This window comes from Erinaceus europaeus, chromosome 2 (assembly GCF_950295315.1).
Source record: "Erinaceus europaeus chromosome 2, mEriEur2.1, whole genome shotgun sequence".
NCBI classification, from domain to species: domain Eukaryota; kingdom Metazoa; phylum Chordata; class Mammalia; order Eulipotyphla; family Erinaceidae; genus Erinaceus; species Erinaceus europaeus.
The window spans coordinates 17,221,198-17,246,866 of NC_080163.1; the positions used below are offsets into that span (position 1 = coordinate 17,221,198).

The following is a 25,669-nucleotide window of genomic DNA, read 5'->3' on the forward strand; positions in this document are numbered from 1 at the left end:
TATATATTATTGGATAGAGATAGAAATTGAGAGGGGAGGAGGAGATAGAGAAGGAGAGAGAGAGAGAGAGAGACCTGCAGCCCTGCTTCACCACTCGTGAAGCTTTCCCCCTGCAGGTGGGGATGAGGGGCTTGAACCTTGCACATTGTGATGTGAGCACTTAACCAGGTGTGCCACCACCTGGTCCCATCTACTCTTTATTACATATTTATTTCAGAGATGAGAGAGGGAGAGAGAGAGAGACTAGAATCTTGCCACTCCATCATCTCCTGAGCTCCGTCTACCTCTGTCATTGATGCTCCCTTCTGATGCCAGGAATGGAACCCAAAACCTTACACACCCACTCTATCTGGTGAACCCCCCATCCAGAAAATCTTATATTAAAAATATTTTATTTTAATTAGAGAGAGAGAGAGAGGGAAAGACAGACAGAGAGAGACCTGCTGAGCTCTGGCTTATGATGATGCAGAAAATTAAACCTGGCACCTCAGAGCCTTATGCATGAAAATCTTTTGCAGAACCATTCTGCCACCTCCCTGCATTTTATGATTAAGAGTTCTTTGGGAGTCAGGTGGTAGCGTTGCGGGTTAAGCGCACATGGTGCAAAGTGCAAGGACCAGAGTGTAAGGATCCCGGTTCGAGCCCCCCGCTCCCCACCTGCAGGGGAGTCACTTCACAGGTGGTGAAGCAGGTCTGCAGGTGTCTGTCTTTCTCTCTCCCTCTCTGTCTTCCCCTCCTCTCTCCATTTCTCTCTGTCCTATCCAACAAAGACATCAATAATAACTACAACAATAAAACAACCAGGGCAACAAAAAAAGAAAGAAATATAAAAGAAACTTTAAAAAAGAGTTCTTTATTTATTAATGAACTAGAGAACCACAGCATCACTTTGGCACATGTGATACCAGGGACCGAACTCAGAACTTCACACTCATCAGCCCAATATTTTATCCACTGTGCTGCCTGCTGCCAGTTTTGTCTTACTCTGGAAGTGTCTGTCATTCATGTTTTCATTCATAAGGCTCAGCACAAGGAATACATATTGAGCTTTTTGCCGCCTTCTAGGACAACAGCAATGGACAATCTCGAGTTTTTAACATATCATGTTAAATGAGATAAGTCAGAAACAAAAGGATGAATATGGGATGATCTTACTCATAGACAAAAGTTGAAACACCAGATCCGAAGGGAAAAACACAGCAGAACTTGGACTGGAGTTGGATTATTGCACCAAAGTAAAGGACTCTGGGGTGGGTGGGGAAGGTTCAGGTCCTGAAACATGATGGCAGAGGAGGACCTAGTGGGGGTTGAATTATTATGTGGAAAACTGGGAAATGCTTTTTTTTATTTATAAAAAGGAAGCATTGACAAAACCATAGGATAAGAGGGGTACAACTCCACACAGTTCCCACCACCAGATCTCCATATCCCATCCCCTCCCCTGATAGATTTCCTATTTTTTAACCCTCTGGGAGTATGGACCCAGGGTCATTGTGGGATGCAGAAGGTGGAAGGTCTGGCTTCTGTAATTGCTTCCCTGATGAACATGGGTGTTGACAGGTCATTCCATACTCCCAGCCTGTCTCTCTCTTTCCCTAGTAGGGTGGGGCTCTGGGGAAGCCAGATTGGTGGGGTTGTCTGTCCAGGGAAGTCTGTTTGGCATCATGCTAGCATCTGGACCTGGTGGCTGAAAAGAGAGTTAACATACAAAGCCAAACAAATTGTTGAACAATCATGAACCTAAAGGCTATAATAGTGTAGATGAAGATATGGGGGGGGGGGTTCCTCCATTTTGTAGATAGCTAGTAGGCATATTTTAGTTATATTCCAAAGGGCCTGTGACTATACTAGGGTTTTTTTTTTTCTTTTTTTTTCTTTTTTCCCCTGAGCCTGAAATCTGATATGCAAGTGGATCCAAGTTACTGTCTGGGGAGATGATGTCATGGCTGGAAAGGAACAGAAAGCTGGATTAGGGAAGAGAGTAGCTTCCTAATATGGGAAAGGGGTATAAATATTGTTGACTGGGGAAATGTTACACATGTAGAAACTACTGTATTTTACTATTGACTGTAAACCATTAATACCCCCAATAAAGAAATAAATAATAAAAAAAGGACATCAGGTAATCACCAAGATTCTATGAATTGTTCTGCAGAGATTGACCATTTGGGGGCTGTGAGTTTTCTTGAGTTTAAAGATCCTAAAGACCCTGGGTGAGATCCCCAACATAGCATAAAAATTAGAGAGACAAACACAAATAGGACATAGTGGGTAGGGGCTGGGTGGTGATGCACCCAGCAGAGTGCACACATTATTGTGCACACGGACCCAGGTTCAAGTCCCTTCCCAGACCCCACCTGCAGGAGGTAAGCTTAACATGCTGGGAATATGAACTGTAGTTTTCTCTCTTTCTTTCTCCCTGTTCACCTCTCCTTTCTCTCTCAATTTCTGTTTCTATCAACAAAACAAAAATTAAAAAAGAAGAAAAATGGCCTCTGAGAGCAATGGATTCATGCACTGAGCACCAGTGATAACCCTCATGACAATAAGGGTGCACCTGGTTATATCACCATGTGTAAGGAAGGACCCAGGTTCAAGCCTCTGCTCCCCACCTACAGGGGGAATGCTTCACGAGGGGCGAAACAGGTATGCAGGTGTGTATCTTTCTCTCTCCCTCCCAATCTCCCCTCCTCTTTAAATTTCTCTCTGCCCTATCAAATAAAAAAACAGAAAGAAGAAACACAGGGGAAAAATGGCTGCCTGGAATGGTGGGTTTGTAGTGCTGAGACCAAGCCCCAGCAATAATCCTGGCAGCAATTTAAAAAAAAAAAAAGAAAGAAAGAAAGAAAAAGTGAATAGGTTGGAGCCCTGGCTCTCCACCTGTGGGGGGTGGGGTCACTTCATGAGCGGTGAAGCAGGTCTGCAGGTGTCTGTCTTTCTCTCTGTCTTCCCCTCCTCTCTCTGTTTCTCTCTGTCCTATCCAGCAGTAACAACAACAATAATAACCACAACAATGATAAAAAACAACAAGGGCAACAAAAGGGGAAAAAATAGCCTCCAGGAGCAGTGGATTCTTGGTACAGGCACCAAAAGCCCCAGCAGTAACCCTGGAAGCAAAAAAAAAAAAAAGTGAGCAATAAATAAATGTCTCCTAGAAATGGCTCTAAGAACAGAGAGGAGAATCACAAAATGAAGCCTGGACTTGGTGTCTTTCACCAAAGAAAAGGATTCTGGGGAAGAAGGGCAGGAAGGGGGCCTGGGTTTTAGATCCTGGTGCACGATAGTGGAAAAGGACCAGAATTGAGAGTGAGAGTGTTTTGTGGACACCTGTCATTGGGGAGATGAGAAATGATACCCAAGTGTCAACAACAACTCACCTCTCAATAAAATGATAAAGAAAAAAAAAGGCTTTATTGATATAAACAGTCTGGGTATATGGATTGACCAGCCAATGCCCATGTCCAGTAGAGAAGCAATTATAGAAGCCAGAACTCCCGCCTTATGCATCCCCAAAAAAGAGTTTTGGCCCATACTCCCAGAGGGGTAAGTGATAGGGGAAGTAAACCAGAGGGCACGGCACCTCCATTCCACCTGCTTGAAGTGTTAGTCACCAGGAATCTTGTTTTCATACCAGCAGTGAAAATTAAGCAAATCTGGAAAACAGCTGAAGAAGCCAGGCACAGTTTCCCTTACCTGAGAGATAAGAAGGGGAAACAAAAAGTAAAGACACCCGAAAGTAGTAATAAGTGTAGGGGTCACTTAGGAAGGAAATGAAAGCAGAACTGTTGAAAAAATGGGGGAAAATATATACTTATTAGCTACATATAGATCTAGATCATCATAAAATCAGCCCATATAGGTGACCTTGGAAGAACTACCGCAGTTTTCAGTGGAGGGGATGGGGGACACAGAATTCTGACGGTGGGAACCATATAGAATTATACCCCTAGTGGTCCGGGGGGTGACGCAGTGGATGGGGCATTGGACTCTTAAGCATGAGGTCCTGAGTTCGATCCCCGGCAGCACATGTACCAGAGTGATGTCTGGTTCTTTCTCTCTCTCCTATCATTTCTCATGAATCAATAAATATATATATATATATATACCCCTATTATCTTACATCTTTTTTTGTTGCCCTTGTTTTAACATTGTCATTGTTGCTATTATTGCTGTTGTTGTTGTTGAATAGGACAGAGAGAAATTGAGAGAGACGGGGAAGACAGAGAGGGGGAGAGAAAGATAGACACCTGCAGACCTGCTTCACCGCTTGTGAAGCACCTCCCCTGCAGGTGGGAAGCCGGGAGGGGGGGGGGGCTCCAACCGTGATCCTTAGGGGGGTCCTTGCACTTTGCGTCATGTGCGCTTAACCTGCTGCACCACAGCCCGGCTCCCTTACCTTACAATTTTGTAAATCAGTATTAAATCACTAATAAAAATAGTAATTGAAAAGACTTTCTCAATGATCCGTGTCACAAAGCAGGAGAAGGCTGTGTGGCCACCGTCCCCACCCCCCTCAAACAGCTGGCGGCCCGGATGGGGCCCCTCTGGTCTCCCTCCAGATGTTCTGCTGGGTCTGGTAGACGGAGTCCCGGAAGATGCGCTGCACCTGCGTGGCGAAGCCCTGGCTCTGCTCCTCCAGCGCGTTGATGGTGCGCAGCGGGAAGGGTGTCCGCTCCCGGGGCAGGGGTCGGTTGAGGGGCCGCATGGGGATGACCGAGTTGTACTTGTGCTGCCGGTTCACCGAGTTCATGAGGGACGTGTGGAACTGGAAGTGGCACCAGGTGTCTCGGAGAAAGTTCTCGGTCAGCAGCAGGATGGTCCAGGCCGAGCCGTTGACGGCGTGGTCCAGGTTCTGCAGGTGCTGGCGGCCTCCGGGCATCTCGGCAAAGATGATGCCAGGCTGGATGCCAAAACGGCTCTGCAGCAGGTGCTGGACTCGCAGGGCCTCCTGGGTGTCATCCTCTGAGTGCAGGATGACGAATTTCAGGAAGACGTCGTCCTCGTCCTCTTCCTCCCTAGGCATCTCCTCGGGGCCCTCCTGCCCGTCTTCTGCGGTCACTGTGGCATTGCACAGGGAGATGTCTCCAGGTCTCTGGCCACCGGACTCCAGGTGAGTCTGGTTCCTATCCGCCCTAGGGCTCTTCCCCCAAAAGCATGGAAAAGGGCAGGGGTGAATTCTTGACTTTCCAACGCCCATCCTCAACATCCATGTGGGGAAGGGGTGAGCTTTATTTACTTTCCTGCATTGCTTTTCATTCTATAGGAAGGAAGTGAAAAGCAGAAGAAATGGTAAATTTTTTAATATTTAATTTTTTTAAAAAAAAAACCAGAACACTGCTCAGGGGATTGAACCTGGGACTTAAGAGCCTCAGGCATGAGAGTCTCTTCATATAACCTTTATGCTATTTACCTCTGCCCAATTTTTTTAAAGCTTTTTTAAAAAAGATTTTTTTAAAAAAAGAATTTAATTGGGAGTCTGGCGGTAGTGCAGCGGGTGAAGCACATGTGGCACAAAGCACAAAGACCGGCTTATGGATCCTGGTTCGAGCCCCCGGCTCCCCACCTGCAGGGGAGTTGCTTCACAGGCAGTGAAGCAGGTCTGCAGGTGTCCATCTTTCTCTCTCCCTCTCTCTCCTTCCCTCATCTCTCCATTTCTCTCTGTCCTATCCAACAATGACATCAATAACAATAATAATAACTACAACAATGAAAGAACAACAAGGGCAACAAAAGGGAATAAATAAATATTTTTAAAAAATCTTTAAAATGATTTAATTAATTTATTTATTGGACAGAGACAGAGAGAAATCCAGAGTGAAGGGGAGATAGAAAGGGAGACAGACTCCTGCAGCTCTACTTCACCACTTGGGAAGCTTTGCAGGTGGGGGGCAGGGACCTGAACCTGGGTCCTTGCGCATTGTAACATATGTGCTCAACCAAGTGTGCCACTGCCTAGTCCCTAATTTTAAATTTTTTTAATGTATGTATTTTGGATACAGACAGAGAGAAATTATGAGGGAAGGAGGAGAGAGAAAGAGAGAAAGAGAGAGAGAGAGACCTGTAGCCCTGCTTCACCATTTATGAAGCTTCCCCTCTGCAGGTGGGGACAGAGGACTTGAACCTGGGTTACTCAACCAGGTGCACCACCACTTGGTCCCTAGAAGACAGTAAATTTGATGAAGACGGTCAACCCAGGAAACTTCAATCAGCCTGAAAATCTCAGAGATTTAAATCTAAGAAAGATTTAGGTTCTAAGAAAGAAATGCAGGGCCAAGTGGTGGTGTACCTGGTTGGGCGCACATGTTACAGTGCACAAGGACCCAGGTTCGAGCCCCTGGTCCCCACCTGCAGAGGGAAAGCTTCATAAGTGGTTAAACAGGGCTGCAGGTGTCTCTCTCTGTGTCTCTCTCCTCTATCTCCCCCTTCCCTCTCAATTTCTGGCTGCTTCTATCCAATAAATAAATAAATAAAGATAATAAAAAAAAATTTAAAAAGAAAGAAATGCCTGGACCAAGAAGTGGTATACTTGGCTGAGCACGCATGTTACCATGCACAAGGACCCAGGTTCAAGTCCCCCCATTCCCACCTGCTGGGGGAAGTTTCATGAGTGCTGAAGCAGTGCTGCAGGTGTTTCTTTCTCGCTCTCTATCTCCTCTTCCCTGTCAATTTCTGTCTCCAATAAACAAGTAAAATATTTTTTAGTATTAAAAAAAAAGCGTTGTGATCCAGGAGATGGTGCAGTGGATAAAGCCTTGAACTCTGAAGCATGAGGTCCCGAGTTCAGTCCCTGGCAGCACATGTACTAGAGTGGTGTCAGGTTCTTTCTCTCTTTCCCTTCCTATCTTTCTCATTAATTAAAAAAAGTGTTAACTTTTATTTATTTATTTATGTATTTATGTATTTATGTATTTATTTTGACCAGAGCACTGCTCAGCTCTGGCTTAGTGGTGCTGGGGACTGAACCTGAGACCTTCAAGCCTCAAAGATGAAAATGTTTATGTAAACACTCTGCTATTTCTCTGGTCCCAAAGTGTTAAAATTCCTAGGCTAACAGATCAAGAGATCTTTTGAAATATGTAAACAGCAACCAAAAACAGAATTACAAATCCCTGTGCTATGTGCAGGACCCAGGTTCGAGTCCAGATCCCACCACACAAGAGCAAACTTCAGTGCTACCATCTCTCTCTTTCTGAAAAAGATGCCTTGAGTGGTGAAGCAACTGACAGAAAAATTCCAGTCGGCAAAGACTCCAGAAATCTATGATGTGCTGTTCCAGCTTCCTCCCAAACACTCCTGTCACCCTGAGCAGACCAGAGAGAAGGAAGTTAATGACAGTGACTGAGGAACATCTCTTGATCTCCTAACTTGAAGGAAGAGTGAGGGTAAGGAGACAGGCCAGGGGGACACTGTGTGGTGTTAGCTCTGCCTTTGCTCCCTCCTCACAGATGCTTTTTCAGCAGCTGGGTAGTGGCGCACCTTCTCTCCCCCCTGTCTTTTGAAAGCTACCGCTCTCCTCGATTTCCTTGTTTGTTGTGTACAATCTATCAGAACAAAGTTCTTACACAGAAATTGAGAAGCAAACTAAGAAGTCAGGAGAGGCCAGAGCAGGTCCACTCTGTATGGAGGCCAAAGAGGGTCCTAACAGAACCCCCAATACACTCCCTCTCTCTCCCTCCCCCTCTCCCATCTCTCTCTCTCTGAATAGTTTAAGGAGTACAGCACCACAAATAGGCAGACTTGCCAACTCCACAAAAAGCAAGGAAACAGAAGAGAGCAGTAGCCTGCAAAAGACAGAAAGGAAAGGAAGAAATAAAGAGAGAAAAAGGGAGTAAGAAAGAAAGAGAGAAAAAGGCGGTAGCGCAGTGGGTTAAGCACAGGGGCGCAAAGCACAAGGACCGATGTAAGGATCCCGGTTTAAGCCCCCAGCTCCCCACCTGCAGGGGAGTCGCTTCACAGGTGGTGAAGCAGGTCTGCAGGTGTCTATCTTTCTCTCCTCCTCTCTGTCTTCCCCTCCTCTCTTCTCCATTTCTCTCTGTCCTATCCAACAACGATGACATCAACGACAATAACTACAACAACAATGAAAAACAACAAGGGCAACAAAAGGGAAAATAAATAAATAATTTTTTTTTTAATTTTAAAAAAAGAAAAGAAAGAGAGAAAAAAAATAAAGAACGAATGAATTTCAGGGCCAGGCAGTACACTGAGCATAGCACACATCATAATGTGCAAAGATCTGGGTTCAAGCCTACGGTCCCTACCTGTAGGTGGGGATGCAGGGGGTAACTTCACAAGTAGTGAAGCAGTTTGTCTCTGTCTCTCCTTTCCCTCTCAATTTCTCTGTCTCTATTCATAATAAATAAAATAATTTCCATATTCTTGCCTTTAGGTTCAGGATTAGTCAACAATTTGCTCTGCTTTCTATCTTAACTCTTTTTTCAGCTACCAGGTTCCAGATGCTACCATGATACCAACCGGACTTCCCAGGGCAGACGACCCCACCAATGTGTCCTGGAGCCTCACTCCCCCAGAGCCCTGCCCCACTAGGGAAAGAGAGAGACAGGCTAGGAGTATGGATCGACCTGCCAACGCCCATGTTTGGTGGGAAGCAATTACAGAAGCCAGACCTTCCACCTTCTGCAACCCACAATGACCTTGGGTCCATGCTCCCAGAGGGTTAAAGAATAGGAAAGCTATCAGGGGAGGGGATGGGATATGGAGTTCTGGTGGTGGGAATTGTGTGGAATTGTACCCCTCTTATCCTATGGTCTTGTCAGTGTTTCCATTTTATAAAGAAAAACTTTTAAAAAATAAAATAAATACTTTTGTTAAAAAAAAAACACGCTAAAACTGGGTCCTTGTACATTGTAACATGTGTGCTCAACTACACACACCACCACCCAGTCCCAATAAATATTTTTTAAAAGAATGGTTTATCTTTACTTATTTTGGATGAGACAGAGAGAAATTAAGATGGAAGGGGAGATTAGAGGGAAAGAGGAAGAAGGACACCTGCAGCCCTACTTCAGCACTTGTGAAGCTTCCCCCTTGCAGGCTTGAACCTGCGGAGGTTTGAACTTGGGTCCTCATGCACTGAAGTGTGTACACCCAACCAAGTGAGCCACCAACCAGCCATTGAATAATTCTTTTTCTTTCTTTCTTTCTTTTTTAAATATTTATTTATTTCCTTTTGTTGCCCTTGTTTTATTGTTGTCGTTGTTGATGATGATGATGATGTCATCATTGTTGGATAGGACAGAGAGAAATGGAGAGAGGAGGGGAAGACAGAGAGAGAGAGGAAAAGACAGACACCTGCAGACCTGCTTCACTGCCTGTGAAGCGACTCCCCTGCAGGTGGGGAGCCAGGGGCTTGAACTGGGATCCTCACCCTGATCCTTGGGCTTTGAGCCACCTGCACCACCTGACTTCCTGAAGAATTCTTTTTCATGAAGATGGTGCTCCGGAATCAGACCATGTGAACCTCGCTCTCTTCTGACAGACTCATGATCCTCAGTGAAACAGGAAGCAAGCTCCTCCTTGAAGCCCACCCCAGACCTCCATCTCCATTTGAAACAGGATGGAGCCAGTCCCAGCCCTAGCGTTGAGTGGTCAACTGTGTGCTCCTGTCCCCCAGCATAAAGTCTTCTGTCGCTGTAGAGAGCTGAGGAAGGGCTCTATCATTTCAGACAGAGAGACCAATACAGAGAAGGAGAAAGAGAGGCAGAGAAAAGGAGAGACACCATCTGTGAAGCTTCCCCCCCCCCCCCCCCCCCGTGTTGCAATGCTCCCATGCAGTACCAGGGTTCAGACCCAGGGGGGGCTTTGCACAGGGTCAGGCAAACGCCACCTACAACTCCTGTGAGTTGATTTTTGGTGTCAGCTTAGTTCCAGCGTGGTGCTGGTGGCTTGGTCAGATACTCGCCTGAGTATTGTTCTAAAGGCTTTTTTTTTTTTTTTTTTTTTTTTTTTACCAGAGTATTGCTCAGATCTCTGGGTTATGGTGGTGAGGGGGCATTGAACCTGGGACTTCAGAGCCTCAGGCCTGAGATTTTCTTTACATAACCATTATGCTCTCTACCCCTGCCCTTAAAGGCTTTTCCCCCCAGATACTATGAACATCTCAATCAACCGGTTCTGAGTAAAAGAGACAGCCCTTCCTACTGCAAGGAGGCCCCACAAGTGAAGTCCTCAAGAGCAAGATCAGGAGAAGATTCTCAGAGAGAAAGGAGAATTCTGCTCCCAGATGGAACCGTTGAGACTCTGCCTGCTTCCAGCTTCCAGACTCCACGCTGCCAGCTCATGCCTTGCGTTTCCAGCCTGTAAATCTGGGACTTGCCAGGCCCTACAACTGCTGAAGCCAATGGCCGAAAATACCTTTCCTTCTCTTCTCCCCCCTTGTTTCTCTTTCTGTAGATAACCTGGTTCTGTTTCTCTAAGAAAAAAAATCTTAACACAACCTTCCTTAGAAATGTGCTGTCCTAAAGACAAAAACAACAAGAAACCATCTGCTGCCCTAGAATTAAGAGTTCAGATGTGTGGGTCAGCAAGATAGCTCACTTAGGTAGTTTACTTACTATGACATAAGAGTGACTCAGGGGGGGTCGGGCGGTAGCACAGCGGGTTAAGCGCTAAGACCAGTGTTAAGGATCCTGGTTTGAGCCCCCGGCTACCCACATGCAGGGAAGTTGCTTCACCGCCTGTGTCTGCAGAGGTCTATCTTTTTCTCCCCCTCTCTGTCTTCCCCTCCTCTCTCCATTTCTCTTTGTCCTATCCAACAACGAACAACATCAACATCAGCAACAACAATAGTAACAGCAAGGCTACAGCAACAAAGGCAACAAAGGGGGGGGGGATGGCCTCCAGGAGCCATTCATGGTGGATTCATGGTGCAGGCACTGAGCCCCAGCAATAACCCTGGAGACAAAAAGTGACTCAGGCTCCCACCCCCACAAATACACTGGAGAAAGCTTTGGTGCTGTGGTATCTCTTTTGTGTGTGTGTGGTGTGTGTGTGTGTGTGTGTGTGTGTGTGCTGTGGTATGTCTTTCTGGCTATCTGAAAACTGTCTGGCTTGGAGCAGTGAAACCTCAACGATGACAAAAAAAAAAACTCACATTATTTTTAACTTCTTTGTATTTGATGGGGAAAAGAGAAATTGAAACATTAAAAAAAAAAAAACCTTCATTGAGTGGTCTGGAAGTCTGTGCAATGGATAAAGCACTAGACCCTCAGTTCAGTCCCCAGAGTGATGCTCTGGTTCTCTTCTGTTCTTTATTTGTTTTGATTTTTAACCAGTTTGTTTCTGTTCAGTTTTGCCTTAGGGTTGTGCAGGGGATTGGACCTGAGAATGAAAGTATTTTTGCATATCCACTATGCTATCTTTCTGCTCTGTTGTTTCTTCTTCCCTCTCTCCCCTTTCCCTCCCTCCCTCCAACTTCCCCCCCTCCAAGACACATACACACACACACACACACACACTTGAAAATACTGACCACTTGGGGAAGAGCGGCTTGCAAACCATCAGAAGTAAATCATGGTGTGACAATGCCATACATGCATATACACAACTGTCAGCCTGCCCGTGTGTTTGCTGCAGAAACAGCTTATGATCACAGCTCTGAAATGTAAGGTTTGAAAAGAAGGTACCCTGCACCTGAATCCTTCAGCCTTGGAAAGCCTGGGAGGTTTTTTTGTTTGTTTGTTTGTTTTGTTTTTTTCCTGCCTGTAGGGCACCATCTTGTGGCGGATACATGGAAAAGCAAGGGTATTTTTTTTTTAGTATTTATTATTATTATTTTTTTATTTTATTTAGTGAGTTTTGACAGAGACAGAGAGAAATCAAAAGGGGTGAGAGAGATAAGAAGAGAGAAAGAGAGACAAGACAACTGCAGACCTGCTTCACCACACATGAAGCCTCCTCCTCCCTCGCAGGTGGGCAGCAGGGGCTTGAACTGGGGTCCTTGCGCCTGGTGATGCACGCGCTCAAACAGCTGTGCCACTGGCCAGCTCCTCTTCACCAGTATTACATTACAGTCACTTCAAATCACGTGACGATAAATATGATATGTTGATTTCAAGACACACGTCAATGGGTCACAGTGGGCAGAAAGTGCTGCCTTTTCCCTCCATGCTGATAGGAGAGGTAGCTTCCATCTTATTTTCCCAGACTTCTTCATCAAATGGGCACCATTATTTGCCCAGTTCTAACAGTCAGAAACCTGAGGCATCAGGGGCTGGGCAGTGATACGATCAGTAGAGCACACATTAACATGCTCAAAGTCGCAGGTTCAAACCCCTGATCCCAGCAGGGAAGGCAGACACTTCAGGAGTGGTCAAGTAGGGCTGCAGGGGTCTCTCTCTTTTCTCCCTTTTTATCTTCCCCTTCTCTTTCAATTTCTCTCTTTTGCTATTCAAAATAAAATAAAATAAAATAAAATAAAATAAAATAAAATATATATTGGGGGTCTGGGCAGTGGGTTAAACGCACATGGAGCAAAGCAGCACAAAGACCAACGTAAGGATCCCAGTTCAAGCCCCCAGCTCCCCACCAGCAGGGGGGGTCGCTTCATGGGTGGTGAAACAGGTCTGCAGGTGTCTGTCTCTCCCTCTCTCTATCTTCCCTCCTCCCTCGATTTCTCTCTGTCCTATCCAACAATGACAGCAAGAGCAACAATAACAATAATAACAACTATAAACAAGGGTAACAAAAGGGAAAAAAATGGCCTCCAGGGCCCCACCAATAGCCCTGGAGGCAATATATATATATATATATATATATATATAATATATTAAATATATATATATTTAAAAGATCCGAGGTATTGCCAGCACTCCCTTTCTCCCACCTGTTAATTTGTCACCAAGTCTTGTTTGGTCAACTTCTGACATACACCTTGAACTGTCCCACTTGGTCCCTCTGTCACACTTTCACTCTAAAGCAACAGCTGTCCCTTCAGTTGACCTCTTCTGCCCAGTCCTGGTCACTCTGATCCACTTTCCACTCGGCAATGCACACCCACCTTTTAAAACACATCCTCCTCCTCCTCCTCCTCCTCTTTACTTATTTGATTTGGTAGGACACAGAGAAATTGAGAAGGAACAGAGGGGGGGATGGTGGTGGCACACCTGGTTGAGCACATATATTACAATGCTCAAGGGCCCAGGTTCAAGGCCCCAGTCCCCACCTTCAGAGGCAAAGTTTCATAAGTGTTGAAGCAGCGCTGCAGGTGTCTCTCTCTGTCTCTCTCTCCCCTCTCTATCTCCCTCTCCCTCTCAATTTCTGGCTGTCTCTAGTCAATAAACAAACAAACACATAAATATTTTTAAAAATCAAGAGACAGACATCAGCAACACTGCTTCACCACTTGTGAAGCTTTCTCTCTGCAGGTGAGGGTTAGGGGGGCTTGAACCTAGATCCTTGTGTATGGTAACAGGTGCACTTAACTGCCCGGACTGTAAAAGACATCCTTTTAACCAAGTCACTTCTGCTGGCAGCTTGGCACAATGGCTTCTTACTGATGGCTCCCTTCTGGGTGGGTCGCTTCATGAAGCACTTTTCTTTATGCATTTTTCCCTTTTTATTTGATAAGACAGAGAGAGATAGCAGGAGAAAGATAGAGAATGGGAGAGAAGAGACACCTGCAGCACTGCTTCACTACTCATGAAACTTCCCCCTTGTAGATGGGGACCAGAGACTTAAAACCTAGGTCCTTGCATAAGGAAACACACATGATCCTCAACTGGGTAAACAACATGTGCTACTGGGGACTGAACTCAGAACCTCATGCTTGACAGTCCAATGCTTTATCCACTGCACCATCTCAGGGACCACTAAACTTTTTTTTTTTTTTTTTTTTTTAACCAGGACACTGTTCAGCTTTGGCTTATGGTGGGTCAAGGGATGGGATTGAACCTGAGACCTTGGAGCCTGAGACATGAGAGACTTTTGCAGAATTATTATGCTATCTACCCCACCCAATAAATCTCTCTAGACATGAAATAAAAGTGGGGAAGGTAGTACACACACTCCTGACACCATCCAGTGCTAGTCTTTGGGGGTTCAGATAGGAACTAGGCATTCTAATCCAATTATCTTTTCTCCCCCCTCAGCTTTTCATAAAGATGAAAATAGTGTGTTTCACTTCTATTTTCACACATTTTCAAAGGGGAACAGAATTTTGCTGTCACGTCTTGATAGTCATAGAGTGGCTCTGTCACCACTCAACCCAAATGCCTGTAGAGTATTTACTGAACAAGCCCCTTTCCTTTTTTCTTCTTCCCATTAAACCACCTGTTCCCGGCACCATCCAGAAAGTCTCCCAAGTTAGAGGCCATTACTTTCTTTTCTTGCTTTCTTTTTCTTTTCTTCCTTTCTTTCTTTCTTTCTTTCTTTCTTTCTTTCTTTCTTTCTTTCTTTTTCTTACCAGACCACTGCTCAACTCTGGCTTACAGTGGTGTGGGGGATTGAACCTGGGACTTTGGAGCCTCAGGCATGAGAGTCTTTTCGCATAACCATTATGCTATCTACCCCTGACCCCAGAGGCCTTTACTTTCTATTGAAGCAAAGAAATTGGGGGTAAAAAAAAAAAGCACATTCTTTTTGGGAAACTGGATAATATTTTTCTTTCATTTTCCATATTTAAAAATGAGAACTGGCATTAGAAGGCAAATCACCAAAGTAGGAACAACATTGTATAAAAAAAACAAAAATCACACAGTGTAAAGGCAAACTGTACAGCCTATCAAAATGAGATGCAAGAAAAAAATGGCCCAGCATTTTTAGTATCTGAGACTCTACCCAACCGATAGTTATATTTACTGATTTTTTTTTTTCAAGTGGCCAGGGGGTCTCAAACATTTGCTTTCAAATTTATTTCAGAGAGAGAAAACCACAGAGAAAGAGACAACACAACACTGCTCTACCATCCTCAGAGCTTCCCAGGGAGACATGCTGCTCTTGTGCGGTGCCCAGGCTTGAACCCAGGGCCTTCCTCACAGTGAGCAAGCACCTCCTGGCCCCAGCACTATTTTCAAGGAGGCATAAGTTTCAAAGATTACCAGAGAATAGCACCGAGTATCCGGCAGAACCTATTCCAAAGGTCAATTAGCAAAAGGATTTTGCAAGAGGGTTTTGGCCAGTAGCCTCTGACTTAGCATTTGAACAGGAGGTGAGGAGGTAAAGGCACTCAGCCTGAGACGTCCTAGCAGAATCTAAACCCCACCCCACCACCACCCTGCACACACACACACACACACACACACACACACACACACACACAGAGAGAGAGAGAGAGGATGACTAGAAGGATGACTCTCTGGAAGGAGACAAGATAAAAATACTTGATTAGGGATTAGACCACATAAGGCTTTGGAGCCTTCGTAAGAATTTGGTTTTTACGACTGGCCAATTAGCTTACCCAGCTAGTGCACAACCCAGGTTCGAACCCAGTGCCCTGGAGGAAGCTTCAGTGTTGTAGTGCCTTCTGTTCTCTTCAAGTCTCTGTCTCTTTCTATCTGAACAAGTCAGCCTGGAAGGGTGACATCCCAGCAAAGAAAGAGAAAGAGAGGAAGGGAGAGGTTGGCTTTTATGATTCTGATGAGAAACCACTAGAAGATCTCGGAGGGAAGTGGAAATTCAATTTGGAGGAAAAAAAAAAATCACAGCTGTTTGGAGAAGGACTGTAGAGAGGAACAAGGGCATAAGCAGGAAGGCCGCCCGTGGCAGAGACTTCACCTTCATGGAGGTGAGAGCTGTGGTTTCTGTGGGTGAGGTGGGAAACATAGGCAGATTGGAGACACATGGTGGTGTGGACAGAATTTACCAGATGCTAAAGAGGTGGGGGGCAGGGGGTCCAGGATGAGTCCCACAGTTTCAGTCTAGTTGAATGGCCGCAACCTTCACTGAGATTAAGGAAGGCAGCTGAGCGGGCAGGGGGCTTTGGCACTAGCAATTCTTTTTTTTTTTTTTTTTCTTTTTTGCCTCCAGGGTTATCACTGGGGCTCGGTGCCAGCACAAATCCACTGCTCCTGGAGGCTATTGTTCCCATTTTGTTGCCCTTGTTGTGGTTGTTATTGTTGTTATAGCTGTTGTTGTTGTTGGATAGGACAGACAGAAATTGAGAGAAGAGAGAGACAGAGAGGGGGAGAGAAAGATAAATACCTGCAGACCTGTTTCACCACTTGTAAAGCGGACCCCCTACAGGTGGGGAGCCGGGGCTTGAACAGGAATCCTTACGCCAGTCCTTGTGCGCTTAACCTGCTGTGCTACCACCCAACGCCCAACTATTCTTATTTATCTATTTATTGCCACCAAGGTTATCACTGGAGTTCATGAACCCACTGCTCCTGGAGGCCACCTTTTCTCCCTCACCCCCCCTTTCTTTTACGTAATAGAACAGAGAGGAATTGAGAGGAGAAGGGGAAACAGAGATGGGAAGGAAAAAGAGAGGGGCCAGGTGGTGGCACACCTGGTTGAGCACACATGCTATAAAGCACAAGGATCCAGGTTCAAGCCCCCAGTCTCCACTTGCAGAGGGAAAACTTTGTAAGTGGTGAAGCAGGTCTGCAGGTGTCTGTCTCTCTCTTCATTTTCATCTCCCCCTTCCCTTGATGCCTGGTTGTCTCTAGCCAATAGATAAAGATAATTTGAAGAGAGAGAGAAAGAAAAAAGAAAGACACCTACAGCATTTTTTTTTTTCCTCCTCCAGGGTTATTACTGGGCTCGGTGCCTGCACCATGAATCCACCGCTCCTGGAGGCCATTTTTTTCCCCCTTTTGTTGCCCTTGTTGTAGCTTCGTTGTGGTTATTACTATTGCCCTTGTTGACACAATTCATTGTTAGATAGGACAGAGAGAAATGGAGAGAGGAGGGGAAGACAGAGAAGGGGAGAGAAAGATAGACACCTGCAGACCTGCTTCACCGCCTGTGAAGCGACTCCCCTGCAGGTGGGGAGCCGGTGGCTCGAAGTGGGATCCTTACGCCGGTCCCTGCGCTTTGCGCCACATGCACTTAACCCACTGCGCCACCGCCCGACCCCCACCTACAGCATTTCTTTATTACTCATGAAGCAACCCCCTGCAGGTAGGGATGCGGGCGGGCGGGGGACTTGAACCCAGGTCCTTGCATATGGTAATGTTTGCACTCAACTAGGTGCACCACCTGCCCCCTTCTCTTTTACTTATTAATTAATGATATAGGAGGAGGATATTGAGAAAAAGAAGAAGAGAAGAAGAAAAAGAGGGGGCCAGAGGGGGCACACCTAGTTGAGTGCATATGCTACAATGCACAAGGATCCAGGTTTGAGCCCCTCCATTCCCACCAGCAGGAAAAAAGCTTTGCAAGTGGTGAAGCAGTGTTGCAGGTGTCTCTCTCTGTCTCTCTTCTTGTCTATCTCCCTCTTCCCTCTCGATTTCTGACTGTCTCTCTCCAGTAAGTAAATAACGATAATAAAGAAATTAAAAAGAAAAGCAGCAGAAAAAGATGAGGAGGAGGGGAAAAAAAGAAGAAAAAGAAGAGGAGGAGGAGCAGGAGGAGCAGGAGGAAGAGGAGGAGGAGACATGAACCAGAGCACCACGGTGGCACATGCAATATCAGGGATCGAACTCAAGACCTCACACAAGCTTCTCAACCTAATGCTTTACCCAGTACACCGCCTGCTGGGCCAGGGCATCAATAATGCCACATGGCCATGCTCAGTACAATCCCTCTATGATCTCTGAGGAGAGAGACTGAGTAAGCAGCCAGACATACACGTCTGGAGAGCAGCAGAGCCAGACACTGAACACGGAAGTCATCCACTTGTAGACGTCATCTGTTGCCATGAAATAGCACTGGGGGTCAGGCGTGGCTTGGGAAAAGGTATGAATGACTGCAGGGAGAATATGGACCCCGAGCTGAGTCCTGTGGGGCACGTGGTGGTTTCAAGGAGGAGGAGAAACCTGGAGACAGGGAGGCAGAGAGGTGAAAGGTCACGTGGGTGCCTGAGCAAACCAGAAGTCCAGTGGAGAAGGACTATCCAGGAGAGAGGGATCGGCCACCTCACAGGAAGATTTCACAGGCAGCCGGGAGGTGACCTGGTGGCTGGCACAGGAGGGAATCCATGATGGAGACAGGAAGCCAGAAAAGATAGGTGGCAGAGGAAACAGACCCACAGGCCAGTATTTCAAAGAGTTTGCTTTTAATTTTTCTATATTTATTTATTTATTTATTTTCCCTTTTGTTGCCCTTGTTTTATTGTTGTAGTTATTATTGTTGTTGTTGTTATTGATGTCGTCGTTGTTGGATGGACAGAGAGAAATGGAGAGAGGTGGGGAAGACAGAGAGGGGGAGAGAAAGATAGACACCCGTAGACCTCCTTCACCGCCTGTGAAGCGACTCCCTTGCAGGTGGGGGAGCTGGGGGCTCAAACTGGGATCCTTAGCGGGTCCCTGCGCTTCGCGCCACGTGCGCTTAACCCGCTGCGCTACTGCCCGACTCCCTTAATTTTGTAAAAATATTTCTTTTATTTGATAGAGACAGAGAGAAACTGAGCAGGGATGGGGATAATAGAGAGGAAGAGGGGTTAGGTGGTGGTGTACCTGGCTCAGCGCATACACTACAGTGCTCAAGGATCCAGGTTCAAGCCCCTGGTCCCCATCTGCAGGGGAAAAGCTTCACAAGTATTGAAACAGGGCTGTGGGTGTCTGTCACTCGATCTATTTATCTCTATCTCCTCCTCCTCTCTCAATTTCTCTCTGTCTCTATTAAATAATAAATAAACAAAAATATTTAAAAAGAGAAAAAGGGAGAGAGAGCGAGAGAGAGAGCAGTCCCACTTCACCACCTGTGATGCTTCTCCCCTGCAGATGGGGACCAGGGGCTTGAACCTGGGTCACTGTGCATTCAACCAGGTACATCACCACCCAGCCCATTTTTAATGAAGTAAAAGAGAGCAGATATGGGATGGGGGCGAGAAGGAGGTGCCTGATGTGTGTGTGTGTGTGTGTGTGTGTGTGTGTGTGTGTGTTTGTGTGTGTGTGTGTGTGTGGCAGGGCACGTTGCGGCGCCGGCAGGGGTGGGGGGAGATGGAAGCATTACTTACAGAGATTTACCAGTGGGTACGTGTTGCATGAACACATTTTTTAAAATCCCACAGCACCAGGTGGTGGCCTATCTGGTTGAGTGCACGTTACCATGTGCAAGGACTCAAGTTCAAACCTCCCAGTCCCTAACTGGGGGAGGAAGTATCACGAGTGGTGAAGCAGTGCTGCAGGTATCTCTCTTTGTCTCTCCTTCTCTATCTCCCTCTTAATTTCTCTGTTCTACCTAATTAAAAAAGGGGGGGCACAGAGGAATGGCCGCCAGGAGCAACGGATCTGTTGTATAAGCGCCGAGCCCCAGCCCCAGCCATGACCCTGGTGGCAACTCAAAATTTTCCATTAGAAGCAAATGAGTCAAGAAGCAGACGAGGTGAACATGACTCAACAGTCTAATGGGGTTACTACTTGAGTTTCCTACAGCTGGGTGTGTGAGTCAGATCTACTTTGCTAGGACATCCAAATGGCTTTCATTTTTGTCAGTCCTGGAGTTTTATCACGCCAGGTGGGCTTTCTTTCTTTCTTTCTTTCTTCTACATAGAAAGAGAGAGACAGGGAGTTGGGCGGTAGCACAACGGGTCAAGCGCACGTGGCACAAAGCATAAGGATCAGCGTAAGGATCTTGGTTCAAGCCCCCGGGCCCCCACCTGCAGGGGAGTCACTTCACAGGTGGTGAAGCAGGTCTGCAGGTGTCTTTCTTTCTCTCCTCCTCTCTGTCTTCCCCTCCTCTCTCCATTTCTCTCTGTCCTATCCAACAACGACGACATCAATAATAACTACAACAATAAAACAACAAGGACAACAAAAGGGAATAAATAAATATAAAAAAATTATAAAAAAAACCTGGGTTGATTGGTGTACATGACAGAATAGGCAACCTCCCAGGTAAGCTACCTCAGCCCGCCCCCCCCAACATACACACACATACACACACAAATACTTTGCCTCACAAGAAGGTTAAGAGGCCTGGGAGGGGGGCACAGTGGATAAAGCATTGGGCTTTCCAGCAGGAAGTTTTGAGTTTGATCCCTGCCAGTGCCTGTGTCAGGGTGAGGGGTGCTCTGGTTCTCTCTTCCTCTCTAGTAGGAATCAATCAATCAATCAATCTTTAAGGGTAGGAATAGATAGCATAATGATTTTGCAAAGAGACTCTTATGCCTGAGGCTTCAAAGTCCCAGGTTCACTCCCCTGCACCACCATAAGCTAGAGTTGAGCAGCACTCTGATAAAAATAAATAAATAAAATAAATTTTTACAAAGAAGAGGGAGAAGGCAGGGGAGATAGCATAATGGTGATGGAGAGACTCTCATGCCTGAGGCTCACAAAGCCCAAGGTTCAATTCCCCAAAGCACCATAAGCCAGAGCAGAGTAGTGCTCTGGTGAAAATAAATAAACAAACAAATAAATAAATGAATGAATAAGAGGTTCATCTGATACCTGATCATGTATTTTCTGATTTAAAGAAGGACTTGCTTAACTCCATTCATAACAAACTATTAAAAGTGTTCAGGAGGCTGGGTGGTGGTGCACCTGCTTGAACGCACATGTTACAATATGCAAGGACCCAGGTTCAGGCCCCCGCTCCCCACCTGCAGGGGAAAAACTTCGAGAGTGGTGAATCAGGGCTGCAGGTGCCTCTCTGTTTCTCTCCCTTTCTATCTCTTTTTCCTCTTGATTTCGAGCAGTCTCTATCCAATAAATAAAGATAATAAAATTGTATTTTAAAATGTTCAAATATAGCCTCTCCAAATAATTGTTTTTAGACTTAGAAAGAGGGAGGGAGGAAGGAAGGCAGAGAGAGAGAGAGAGAGAGAGAGAGAGAGACTAGAGCACCACTCTTGCATATATTACAGAATGGGAACCTGGGTCTGGTACATGGAAATAATGCACTCTCTCTGCTGAGCTACTTGTCCTGTCTGGTAGAAAGTCTGTGCTGGGACCCAGTGGTGGCGCACCTGGCTGAAATGCACATCTTTTTTTAAAAAAAATATTTATTTCTTTATTCCCTTTTGTTTCCCTTGTTTTATTGTTGTAGTTATTGTTGTTGTTATTGATCCTGTTGTTGTTGGATAGGACAGAGAGAAATGGAGAGAGGAGGGGAAGACAGAGAGGAGGAGAGAAAGATAGACACCTGCAGACCTGCTTCACCACCTGTGAAGCGACTCCCCTGCAGGTGGGGAGCCCGGAGGCTGGAACCGGGATCCTTTCACTGGTCTTTGTGCTTTGCGCTACCTGTGAAGCGCACATCTTATGCTTATGCTCAACTGGGTCTGAGCCCCTGGTCCCCACCTGCAGGGGGGTGGGGGGAACTTCATGAATGGTAAGGCTGTACTGCAGGTGTCTCTGTCTCTGTCTCTCTTTCTCTCCCTTCCCTCTTGATTTCTCTGTCTCTATCCAATAAATTAGAAAAAAATTAAGTCTGTGTTTTGAAAAATTTGAGAGACTCCTGAAAATTATAGTGTATAGAGAAGTCAGCATAGTAGACCTCGTAGTGCAACGGTAGCGCGTCTGACTCCAGAAGTCAGCATAATAATAATTATTAGAGCCTGAGAAAAACTATAGCATCTAAGCTTCCTTCAGTGAGGTGGGGGCTGGGCTCGAACCTGGGTCACACACATGGCAAAGCAGTGTATTATCCAAGTGAGCTATCTTAACCTCCTCCCCTTATTTTTATTTTTTTATTTTATTTATTTTTAAATATTTTATTTATTTGCTAATGAGAAAGTTAGGAAGAGAGAGAAAGCGTCAAACATCACTCTGGTACATGCGCTGCCAGGGACTGAACTCAGAACCTCATGCTTGAGAGTCCAATGCTTTATCCACTGCCACCTCCTGGACCACCCCTCCCATTATTTTTATATCTTATGGCTCATGAGGGAACAAACTCAGGGCCAGCCACATGCTTGACAGCACTGCGTGGTCTCCCAGGCCGACTGTCTTCAAGTTTTATTTAGAGAGAGGGAGAAAGGGCAAGAGAAGACGGAGACTGAGAGGACAGACAGGGCCCCTAGCACCGTGGAACTTGTCTCAATTCCACCCTCACGTGGAGCCTGGGCTTGAACCCACAACCCCACAATGGTAAGATCTACAGGAAGAGCAAACTGTCCCTCATCTCCTCCCTCCTCCCTGGGATTTTTTTTTTTTTTAAATCAAATCCGCTTTTGATCAAGAAAGCAGAAGAGAAACACGAGTCCCAGGCCGCCTGGGAGGAAAAAAAGAATGGAGGTTTTTTTCCATTTCTAGCGAGGCTGTGGTCTCAGGACTGTGCTGGGCCTGCCCCAGCAGCGCCCCCCCCGCCCCCTCCCCCCAGTTTCTCCTCCCCCCAGACCCCCCTCCCCATTAGCCCCCATCGTCATCCAGCCATTCACACAAGTGCTTCTGTGTCCCCCGCCATCCAGCGCTCCACAGAACCCCCCCCATAGCCCCCCAGGAGCGCACCCGGTCCCCTAGCACTCCAGATAACCGCCCCGCCCCCAGAACCCCCAAGAGCGCCCCCTGCACCCCACGAGCGCCCCCTCGCAGCCCAGATAAGTGCCCCGCCCCCAGAACCCCCTGCACCCCAAGAGCGCCCCCTAGTAGTCCAGATAAGCGACCCCCGGGCCCCCACGAGCGCCCCCCCGACTCCTTTGCACCACCACGAGCGCCGTCGTCTCCCCACGAGCTCCCCATGTCCCTTCTCACCCCCTCCACAAGCACCCCGGTCCCCTGGGTTCTCAGATAAGCGCCCCCGCCACCCCCCCACAAATGCCCCCTGTCCTCTCGCACCCAGACAAGTGCTCCCAGTCCCCCGAGAGCCCTACACCAGCGCCCCCTGCCCCCTCGCACCCCTGAGCGCTCCCCGTCCTCTGCACCTCCACGAGCGCCCTAAGTCCCCTCGCACAGCCCCCGCAGAGTCCCCTGTCCCCCCCGCACCCCACATAACGCCCCCAGAGCCCCCCACGTTCGTTCCCCATTCCCCTGCACCCCCCCTAAGCGCTCAGCCCTCCGGCGCCCCCACGAGCGCCCCCCAGTGGGCGAGGACCCCCTACAACAAAAGCCCCCACCCCTCCTAGCACCCCCCCCATCCTTCCACGCGCGCCTCGGTGACACCCGCGCCCGCGACTCGCCTGGCCCGCCCTGGGGGCTCCCTGATCCCCGGGTCCGGGTCCGCGGAGAGCGCGCTGCGGGGCGGCTCCAGGCTGCGGACGGGGCCCGGAGCGCTTCTCCTTTCTGTCTGGGGCCCGTTGTGCAGGCTGGGGGCGCTGCGGGGCCTGCTCCCCACCCACAACACGCGCTGGGCGGGGCCGCGCACCCCGCACCCCCGCTCCAGGGGGAGGACAGCCCCTCCCACTCGCCCCACGTAGGCTTTCCCTTTCTTTCTGGGGCTCTGTCAAGGTCGCTGCAGTTTGACCTCCTCTTTGGTCAGGGAATTTCCCCACCCCCACCCCCACCCCCAAATCAAGTCCCCCCCCCCCCACAATCGAGATACACGGGCTGTCCGCAGGTTGTTAGGGGCAGAAGCAAGTGAAGTAAAAGCAGACCCCAAAGCCCTAATTACACTTACTGCATCCTGTCTACACTGTAGGCCCCCAATCCTCCTTGCATCCCGAGAACCGGGTTCAGAAATCGCTATTCTTTCCAATTCTCAGACAAACCCACCCCAACTAATTAAGAATAAGTGATCTGGTCTGGGGGGGGGGGGCGCTCGAGCATCACCCCAGAGTGTGCTGAGCATGATCCTTTCTTCCCACAAACCACCCCCCCCCCCCAACTAACAGGCAGGCTTCTGCAGGGAGTCAATGGCACTGTAACTACTCGGTGAATCGTCCCACTAAGCACGTGTCAACACATTTCAATATCGTTTATTTTCTGCTAGGGTTCTTCTGCTGGGGCAGAAATCTGTAGAATTTCACTTCAGGCAGGCTATATATTTATTACTTATAAAAAGGAAACACTGACAAAAACCATAGGATAAGAGGGGTACAACTCCACACAATTCCCGCCACTAGAATTGCGCATCCCATTCCCTCCCCTGATAACTTTCCTATTACCTTTCATTTAACTTTTTTATTTTATTTATAAAAAGGAAACACTGACAAAACCATAGAATAAGAGGAGTACAACTCCACACAATTCCCACCACCAGAACTCTGTATCCCATCCCCTCCCCTGATAGCTTTCCTATTCTTTAACCCTCTAGGAGTATGGACCCAAGGTCATTGTGGGTTGCAGAAGGTGGAAGGTCTGGCTCCTGTAATTGCTTCCCGGGTTAACATGGGTGTTGACAGGGCGATCCATACTCCTAGCCTGTCTCTCCCTTTGCCTGGTGGGGCGGGGCTCTGGGGAAGCGGGGCTCCAGGACACTTATTTTTTTCTTTAGAAAGTGAGAGACAGAGGGAGAGAGGAATGGGTAAAGTGTGTACTCAACACAGTAAGCTTTCTACTGATCTCCTGGATTCTTTTTCATTCCACCTCTCAGCAACGCTAGCCTAATTTCTTGCTATGAAATCCTGGCTTAGTTTTTGCTGCCTTCATTACTACCTCCTTTGGCAATTGGCAATGCTGACCACTGTCTCTTGCAAAACCTTCAACAGTCCCCAAAGACCTTTAACATTCTCCCAGTGTGGGGGGAGGGTGGATTTGAACCTGAGACTTTGGAGCCTCACGTCTGAGATTCTCTTTGTATAATCATTATGCTATCAACCCCTCCACCCCCCACCCTCAGTTGTTCTTCTGACAGTTGATATCAGTGATTTTTCAATGTTTTAGTTTTTATTTATTTATTTGCCTCCAGGGTTATCTCTGGGGCTTGGTGCCAGCACTAGAAATCCACTGCTCCTGGAGGCTATTTTTTTTCCCGTTTATCGTCATTATTATTGTTACTGCTGTCGTTGTTGTTGTATAGGACAGAAAGAAACCGAGGGAGGACAGGAAAACAGAGAGGTGAGAGAAAGACAGACACCTGCAGACCTGCTTCACCGCCTGTGAAGGGACCCCTCTGCAGGTGGGGAATCAGGGGCTCGAATCGGGCTTCTTGGGCTTTGCGCCATGTGTGCTTAACCTGCTGTGCTACTGCACCCAGTGTTTTTATTGATGGACCAACAGTAACAGAGTTAACAATACACATTTGTTTTCCTTTCATCTCCCCAGTCTGCACGGTTAAGTGAACCTCCAAACTCACTGATGTCCCAGCTGGTCCCATTTCATGCTCCAGACTTTGTACAATCCATACGTTGTACTAAGAAAATACTTTAAATTACTTATGAGTTTGGTTATCTAACATTTCTCCCCAAGTTAAAAATACACTAGTCACTTATGCCACAATATTCAGGAACTGTGCACCGTGGGGCTATGTGTAAGCTTGACAGAGCTTAGGGAAAACTCCCCCCATCATTGGATGGAGGTCTGGGAAAGACACCCCCTTGTTAGTCTCTCTCACCGAGATGAGCAAAGGGGAAAAACAGTCTCTCAGACTTACTTCTTCCCTTTCAGACTCTCAAGCCCACAGAAACCTCACTGCCTCTCCCCATTAACTGCAGGCCACATGGCTGCCTGCCTTAAGGTTCATTCAAAGTTCACATAGTCACACAGTCACCTCACTTTTGATCACTAGAGAC

General features: G+C 47.2%; 1 protein-coding gene across 1 annotated transcript in view; it reads right to left on the reverse strand.

Moving 5' to 3' along the window:
- Nucleotides 1-4,505: 4,505 nt before the first annotated feature.
- LOC103112541 (uncharacterized) overlaps nt 4,506-25,669 on the reverse strand; it is a 48,059-nt gene continuing 26,895 nt past the window's right edge. Inside the window, exons 4-5 of the mRNA XM_060171280.1 lie at nt 23,180-23,376; nt 4,506-5,257 (exon numbers count right to left, since the gene is read on the reverse strand). Coding sequence (XP_060027263.1) covers nt 4,514-5,257; nt 23,180-23,376 — 941 coding nt within the window. The 3' untranslated portion in view covers nt 4,506-4,513. The remainder of the gene's footprint in view (nt 5,258-23,179; nt 23,377-25,669) is intronic.